At 41.2% G+C, this 8,633-nt stretch overlaps 1 protein-coding gene across 1 annotated transcript; it reads left to right on the top strand.

The window, feature by feature from the left end:
* The first annotated feature begins 1,488 nt into the window (after positions 1–1,488).
* LOC125833012 (uncharacterized) lies at positions 1,489–6,320 on the top strand. Its single transcript, XM_049512201.1, has 3 exons — positions 1,489–2,488; positions 2,617–5,058; positions 5,161–6,320. Exons 1-3 carry the CDS (start codon positions 1,489–1,491, stop codon positions 6,318–6,320), a joined length of 4,602 nt encoding a protein of 1,533 aa, XP_049368158.1.
* Positions 6,321–8,633: the final 2,313 nt, after the last annotated feature.

Below are 8,633 nucleotides of genomic sequence, written 5' to 3'. Positions count from 1 at the left end.
CTACATAAACTTGGAGAGGTGCAGCCTGGTAAGTCTTCTAATTCCCAACTTAATGCTATTGTGACTGATAAGGTCTCGACCCAGTTGCATCATAATGCAACTGAGCATATGAGTCCTGCCCAGAAAAATGTTACCCAGACGCAGGTACAGGGCAATGAGACCAGTTCTAAACAGGGGTATAAGGAACCTGTAGATACTCAGCATAACTATGGAAAGGATGCTGGGAATCATCCTCCTTTACAAAATCATTTCCCACAAATTTCCAACAATTTTGTTAGACATAATTCACACATTGCACAGAACAAACAGCTGGTTCAAGATCACTCCTTTCCTAAGGAACCAAACAAACACAATGAGCAGCATCAGCCTATCAAGAATGCAACTCAAGAACCAGCTCCCTACACTGTGATCCAAACCTATGCTGCCAGACTTCGATACAATCAGGCCAAAAATACTACTCCTGTACTGTTTGAAAAACCTAAGGTCACAACCAAGCAAGGTAAGATGGCTGTGATATTTAAGGAGGAGGATTTTATGACAAATTGGGCTACAGATTGCAGGTTCACCCTTATTGGGAAATTCAGTAATGCAATGCCTAAGATGGAACTGATCAGAAAGAGTTTCATAATCCAAACTCAACTATCGGGAGGAGTCAAGATAGCTCATCACAATTCTAGGCATGTCTATATTGATCTTGATAATGAGTTGGATTATATTACTGTTTGGACAAAGCAAAAAATGACCATAGAGGGCCAGCTTATGAGGATTCAAACTTGGACTCCCGCCTTCAAACCTGAAGAGGAAACTCCCTTTGTTCTAGTTTGGGTATCCCTGCCAGGTTTACCATGGCATTGTTATAAGAAAGAAATCATAACTGCCCTCTTGTCTCCTATTGGGAAGGTTCTTTACCTCGACAATGCATCAGCTCAAAAAACGAGAGGTAGTTTGGCTAGGGTTAGAATTCAGATTGACCTTACCAAAGAAAAGCAACAACACATTTGGTTTGGTTATGATGAAGAAGACCTGACTAGAGGAAAGTGGCAAGCCATCGAATATGACAACATTCCAGATTACTGTAACTACTGTAAGCATCAAGGGCACATGGTACAGGCATGTACAATCAAGCAAAGGGATGAGGACTACCAAAAAAGAAAAGAGATGGAAGCAAACAAAAAAAGTAAGCCAAAGGGTGAACAAGAGAAACAAGACAACAATACTAGCCCAACCATAAGAGAAGGCAAGCAAACCGACATCCAAGCTAATAAAAATGCACAAGTTCAGCAGGAAAAGGAAGATCATGAACAGGATGACCAGTGGCAGATTCAGAAAAGGAAACAACATAATAATCAGGACTAAGGCAATACCAAAACTGTGTGGAGGCCAAGGTCACCCCAAAATAAGGAAAACAGGAATCAAGGCCCACAATAAGCAGCTCGAACAGGTATGACTCACATCATCTCTACTCATAACATTTATAGTGATTTAGATATGCAGGAACAACCTACTACAGGTAAGGATGAAGAGGACACCAATAATCAACCAGAGGAGCAAGAAGATCAAGCAAAATACGAATCAAGTAAGGATTCACCATCAACAAATCAGCACAGCACAAAACATATTCAGAAAAACCAAGTTGCAGTCAGTCATCATAGCAAGACCACAGGTATTGACTTAAGTCTCCCAACACCCCATGACCCCAATATTTTACATGTGGAGCATGCTGTGCATGTTGTTGAATTCTCTGGAGGGATGGTTGGAGGGATACAAGAGAAAAAAACTAACCTGCAGGATGGGGTGACCAAAGGGAGGGAATTGACTCATGTTCTGCATGAGGGGGAATACACTGACCAAATTAGAGACCATAGAGCCCCTGCTACCCCTCAGAACAGGAAGAGCCAGACACAAAATCAGTATGCAGAGGATCAGCATATACAGAGTACAGGCAAGGAAAATCAAGATGCAGAAATCAGATCTCAGGGACATCTACAAGCAGGTACCACAGGGAAGCACATTACTGGTATTCCACAAGAGAAGGAAGGAATAAATTTTCAGATTCCCCAGCACTCTAAGGTTCCAGGGGAACCACCTGATAAGCCTCCTAACAATAAATCTCAAGCCAGGTTAAGCAAAAAAAGGAGAGATGCTATAAAAAAGAGAAAACAAAAAGAATCTGATCCAGTCAAGGAGCAACAGAGACAAAAGGAGGCGGAGGAGGAATTTGATGAATATGGGGTCAACAATTCTGAGGATGAATATGACCAAGACACACAGTCCATTGATGCTGATGAGGATGAAGAGGAGGAGATCAGTAATCAGTTAATTAAGGCCTTTGGATCCACATTCCACACTGAATATCAAGAAGAGGTTCAAGAAGTCACCGGGAAACAAGGTCTATCTCCTAGAGGAAGAAAAGAGACAAGACAAACCACTAAATCTAACAGCGCATCTGCTACAATTAGCAGACCAAATACTAGAGCTAAAAGCAGAGGTTTATGATGATCACAACCCTTTGCTGGAATGCTAGGAGTATCAACACCCACGGATCTTTGGAAAGGATTCAAACTCTCAAGAAAATGCACAATCTTACCATGATCGTAATTCTTGAACCTTTTGCAGATAGCTCGCAAATCAATAGCTATAGAATTCAGCTTAATATGGACAAGGCTCACAGTAATCCTAATGCTAAGATTTGGCTTTTTTGGGCTGGAGAGTTGGAGTGTAATGTTCTTGATACTGATGAGCAACACACTACCTGTGAACTGAAGCATTTAGACTACCCAGAGAAATTTATTATTTCTTATGTATATGCTAAATGCAAAGATCAACTTAGGAGACCTTTGTGGGATAATTTGATGCAAGTTTCTGAAACTAATCTTCCTTGGTGCACGATTGGAGACTTCAATGTGATTACTTCCACTCAAGAGAAACAAGGAGGCAGGGAATACAACATGAATAAGAGCTTTGAGTTTATTAGTGTCATTGAGCCTTGTGGCTTGATTGACATTGGATACAATGGTCAACCATTCACTTGGTGCAATCAAAGAGCTGAGGAGGCTAGAATTTGGAAGAGGCTTGATAGGGCCATGGTGAATGATAAATGGCTTGAAAGTATGCCCCAAACCACTATTACTCATCTGCCATCAGTGGGGTCAGATCATTGTCCCCTGCTGTTGGAAATGACTACGAGACAAGATCAGGTTACAAGGTATTTCAAATTCCTTAACTGTTGGACAGAAAACCCTAACTTCTATGCAACTGTTAAGGAATGTTGGGAAAAGGAAGTGTCTGGTAATCCCATGTGGTCCTTACACACTAAAATGAGGAGGCTAACTAACACTCTGAGTAATTGGTCAAGGGTGGAATATGGGGATATATTTGCAAAAGCTAAGGAGTATGAAGAACAGGTCAGAGGTGCTGAAGAAACTCTCATCACTGCTAATACTGAAGAAAACAGGTCCAAGCTACATAACATCAATGCCCAATACATTAGATATTTGAAGCTGGAACAGTCAATCCTCAAACAGAAAACTCAGCTACATTGGTTCAAGGAAGGGGATGCAAATACCAAGTATTTTCATGCACTTATGAGGGGAAGAAGGAGGAGACTTTTCATTCATAAAATCTCTATAGATGAAGGAGATTGGATACAAGGAGATGATAACATTGCTAAAGAAGCGTGTCAATACTTTCAGAACATATTCACTGGGCATACTGCCAGAATCAGTGAAGGTGTTCTGCAGTGCATTCCCAGAATGGTTACTCAAGATCAGAACCAGGCCCTTGACAGTATTCCAACCTTGGATGAGTTGAAACAGGTAGTAATGTCTATGAATCCTCATTCAGCTCCAGGTCCTGATGGAATAAGAGGAAACTTCTACCAGTCTTGTTGGGATATTATTAAAGAAGACTTACTGGCAGCAGTTCAATCCTTTTTTACTGGACACATTATGCCTAAATTCATGACTCATGCGTGTTTGGTTCTCCTCCCTAAAGTGGACCATCCAAACAAGCTTAATGAGTTTAGACCTATCAGCCTCAGCAACTTCTCCAACAAAATTATTTCCAAAATTCTAAGCACCAGACTTGCTCCTATCCTCCCTAGCCTAATTTCAGAAAACCAATCTGGTTTTGTTAGGGGAAGGAACATATCTGAAAACATCATGCTGGCCCAAGAAATCATCCATGGCATTAAAAAACCCAAAGAAGGTGATAACGTAGTGATCAAGCTTGACATGGCAAAAGCCTATGACAGAGTGTCTTGGTCCTATACTTGCTTGGTCTTGAGGAAAATGGGGTTTGGAGAGCTCTTCATTGACAGGGTCTGGAGAATTATGAGTAACAATTGGTACTCTGTGATCATTAATGGCAAAAGGCATGGCTTCTTCCACTCCACAAGGGGTCTCAAACAAGGTGATCCCCTCTCCCCAGCCCTATTTATTTTAGGAGCTGAGGTATTATCCAGAATGCTGAATCTCCTTCATCAGAATCAAATGTATAAGGGGTTCCAGATGGAGCTCAGAGGCCCTCAAATCAACCATTTAAGTTTTGCTGATGATATTATCATATTCACGGCTGGAACCAGGCAGTCTGTGCAGCTTATTATGAAGACAATCTCGACTTATGAGGCAGTTTCTGATCAACTCCTAAACAAGTCCAAAAGTCATTTTATGGTCCCTTCAAATACCAGTTCTGATATCATTGCTGGGATACAGGAGATCACTGGGTTCAGCAGGAAAGAGAGTCCCATTAATTACCTAGGGTGCCCCCTATACATTGGTGGACAAAGAATCATATATTATTCTGACCTGGTGGACAAAGTGGTCAAGAAAATCAGTGGTTGGCATTCCAGAATTCTTAACTTTGGAGGTAGAGTCACTTTAGTGAAACATGTTCTGCAATCTATTCCTATTCACACTATGGCTGCTATATCTCCTCCAAAAACTACTATCAAATATCTGAAGAACATCAGAGCTGATTTTTTCTGGGGAATGGACAAAGAAAGGAAAAAGTACCATTGGGCCTCATGGGAAACTCTCAGCTATCCTTGTGATGAAGGGGGTATAGGGGTGAGACTCCTTTCTGATATTTGTACCTCCTTTCAATATAAACAGTGGTGGACCTTTAGGACAAAGAACTCGCTATGAGGTCAATTCTTAAAAGCTAAATACTGTCAAAGAGCCAACCCAGTGGCTAAGAAATGGGATACGGGCCAGTCTTTGGTTTGGAAATATCTCCTTAAAAACAAACCCAGTGTGGAGCCCTACATTACCTGGAAAATACACTCAGGAAGCTCTTCCTTTTGGTGGGATAACTGGCTTGGAAATGGACCTTTGGCTGATCACATGGACAATATTTCTAGTTTAAACAATCTCCAAGTCTCTTATTTTATTGAAGAAGGACAATGGAAGGAAACATTAGTGAGACAACATGCTCCTCCTCTCATTGTTCCTATCATTCTTAATATTCATATTCAACATCAGGGAGAAACTCCTGATGAAGCAATCTGGACTCCAGCAGACAGTGGCCAATTCTCTATATCATCTGCATGGGAAATTATCAGAAAAAAACAGGCCAAGGATCTAATCAACACTATCATTTGGCATAAAAATGTCCCATTCAAAGTGTCTTTCTTTATTTGGAGAGCTTTGAGAAGCAAGTTGCCAACCAACGAAAAGCTCGCCAGTTTTGGAATCGAGCCAGTCAACTGCTACTGCTGTCACAGACCTGGGAGAGATGATATTGATCACATCCTTGTGTCTGGAAATTTTGCTAACCACATCTGGAAAGTCCATACAGCACTTCTGGGAATTGAACACTCATACACCACTTTGAGATGCCTACTGATGAAATGGAAAAGTAGCCAACACAGCAGCGAGGTTCACAAACTATTACATCAAGCACTCCCTATCCTTATTTGCTGGAATCTGTGGAAAAACAGGTGCTCCGCTAAATATGGAGGCAAGCAATCCAGCATTGGTAGAGTCAAGTATCTCATATTCAAAGATATTATGCAATTATTTATCACGGTATTCCCATACTTACAATGGCCCAGCAATTGGAAGGACGTGATCAGTATGATCGAGAACTGCAGGCATGAGCTTAAGGTAATTCCAGTCGGCTGGGACAAACCTATTATGGGATTGTACAAGCTGAATACAGATGGTAGTGCTCTTACCAATCCAGGAAAGATTGGGGGAGGAGGAATTCTAAGAGATGGACAAGGCAACTTAGTTTATGCATATGCTATACCTCTTGGATTTGGTACCAGCAACAAAGCAGAGATACAGGCAGCTGCATATGGAGTCAATTGGTGTGTGTAACATGGATACAAGAAGATCATCTTGGACGTGGATTCCGAGCTACTTAGCAAATGGCTCAACCACAACAGCCCAGCACCGTGGCAGCTTCAGCAGTACATACAGGAACTTAAAAATATCAGTAGTCAATGCGAGTACTTTCAATGCAAGCATACATTTAGGGAAGCTAATTGTACAGCTGATCATCTATCTAAATGGAGTCATAAACAAGACATTATTCAACATTTCTACACTTATCAGCAACTACCAGGCGCATCTCGAGGAAGTTACATCTTGGAAAAAATGGGTATGCAGAATTTTAGAAGAAAAAGACTCAGAAGAATTAAACAACCTCCTTGAAGTCATGTGCAACCTCTTCAACCGGGCTATGGAATAATTATAGCTTTCTTGAATAGGTTTAGGTTTCCATTCTTATTTTGTAAGGGGAGAGTCTCCCTTATTTACGATTTCTAGATTCTTTGTATCGAGAGGAGTCCTCTCTTTTAGGTACTTAGTTTCTAGATTTTCCTTTTTTAGAACGGGGATAAGTTGACTATCCTTAGTAGGAAGGTCGACTTATGAACCATCATAGGATTGGAGGTTAGGTTTATGTCCCCCTCCTTGTACTCCTGTTGTTTTATTTATGTTAAGGCCTGGGGGTGTTGCTAAGCCCCTGACCCCCCCAAGGGTCGTTCAAATTAAAAAAAAAAATGTCCTATTTATAGAAAACAAATCCTAAATAAAAAAGGAAACAAATTAAGGAAAGTTTTGTTCAGGTACGCGTCTTCAATCCATGAGACCGACTTACGGACCGTCGATGGATCTACGGTCCGTAAGTCCCTTCCGTCACTCGAGACTTAGAAAATATTTCAGCTTCCGAAACTCAGCTTCTCTGAAGTAAACGACGGACCAGCAGTATGGACCGTAGATCGACCTACGGTCCGTCAATCCCCTCCGTAGTTCCATACTTAGAATCTTCAAAAATCAGGTACTGGAACCCTCGCAGTCTCACTCTACGGATCAATAGTCCGATCCGTAGATCAATATACGGACCGTCAATGGGCACCGTGGTTCCACACTTGGTAAGACTTCCCTGATTTGTCCTCAATAGCATGCCTGCTGATCTACGTTCATAACCTACAGACCGTGGATGGATATACGGTCCGTAGATCACCTCCGTAGATTCATATTTTCTGCATTTTCTTCAGCTATCTCTAAACTTTCGCGCCTGAACACCTTTCCTGTAAAACATGATAAAAACCATAAAAACACAATATAAAAAGGCCCTAGACATACACAACTTGTAAGTGAAATGTATTAGAAATACCATAAACTCACGGTATATCAACACCCTCAACTTAAATTCGTTGTTTGTCCTCAAGCGACGCACTAGAACTCTAAACGACACTTGTATAGAAGCAAGCATTTCTAACTCAAGCAATCACATAGCTCTCCACCTCCTCATTGTTCGGGTGCACATTCGTTCTCTTAGACTCGAAAAGCCAACTCATGTGGATCACATCATGACACAGACCAACCCACTGACTCACAACAGACACCTTCTCACTGTCACCCAGGTACCGACTTTCCGACGATGTAACTAGTGCCCTTACGTCAAACGAAATCCTCTTCTCGCAAACATTTAATTTCATTCATGGTACAAGGATTTATTCAACACTCACGCTCAGAAGTAATTTCAAATACAGTTAGTGCTTACTGCCATAAGCTTGCCCTTATTTTCACTGCTTAGACTCTCCAAACTAGACTCTAGGATCACTATAGGACTTTATTGGCTTGTAACGTAGGCTCAGGGTCAGGTGTGGTACATTTGGGTACTACTTAGTGACTTTCTACTCTCTTTGTCATTACACTAGGCTTTTAACCTCTTTTTGCCCTATTTTTGTCATATTATTGCATTACCTTCTTCCCTTGATTTTCTTCAACCACGGATGTGACTTTAGACTTTGTAGCTCATTTTCCTTTTACCTTATTATTCCTTTCGCTTTTCCCAAGTCACATCCTTTCCTCACGTTTTCCCCTTCTTCTCTTTTTTTTTTAATTTTATTTTATGCCTTTTTTTCGCTTTTCATACCCATTTTTCTTTCAGTTTCCTCTTTCATAGCCACCCTCAACTTATGGATTTTTCGTTAGTTGAGGTGCACAATACCCGGTATCAGGTCAGGGCCAAGATTGAAGTTACTTTTACATTAGCCACCCTCAACTTAGGCTTTTGGCCTAAGTCAAAGTGCACATGTCCAAGGAGGGACCGGGGCCAACATAGTAGATTATGGGAAAGTGAGTTCGGGGTTTTAGAAAGAAACTGTTTATTTTTAGGCT

Source organism: Solanum verrucosum, unplaced genomic scaffold, assembly GCF_900185275.1.
Source record: "Solanum verrucosum unplaced genomic scaffold, falcon-dt-bn FXZP01001054.1, whole genome shotgun sequence".
NCBI classification, from domain to species: Eukaryota; Viridiplantae; Streptophyta; class Magnoliopsida; order Solanales; family Solanaceae; genus Solanum; species Solanum verrucosum.
This window is presented reverse-complemented; position numbering and strand designations above follow the sequence as displayed.

What these genes read in the sequence shown, in the direction of transcription:
- LOC125833012 (XM_049512201.1), top strand. Translation starts at nt 1,489, where the DNA reads ATGCAGGAACAACCTACTACAGGTAAGGATGAAGAGGACACCAATAAT. An exon ending in TACTAGAGCTAAAAGCAGAG is followed by an intron (nt 2,489 to 2,616) that starts GTTTATGATGAT and finishes AACCTTTTGCAG; the next exon opens with ATAGCTCGCAAATCAATAGC. An exon ending in CTATCCTTGTGATGAAGGGG is followed by an intron (nt 5,059 to 5,160) that starts GTATAGGGGTGA and finishes AATTCTTAAAAG; the next exon opens with CTAAATACTGTCAAAGAGCC.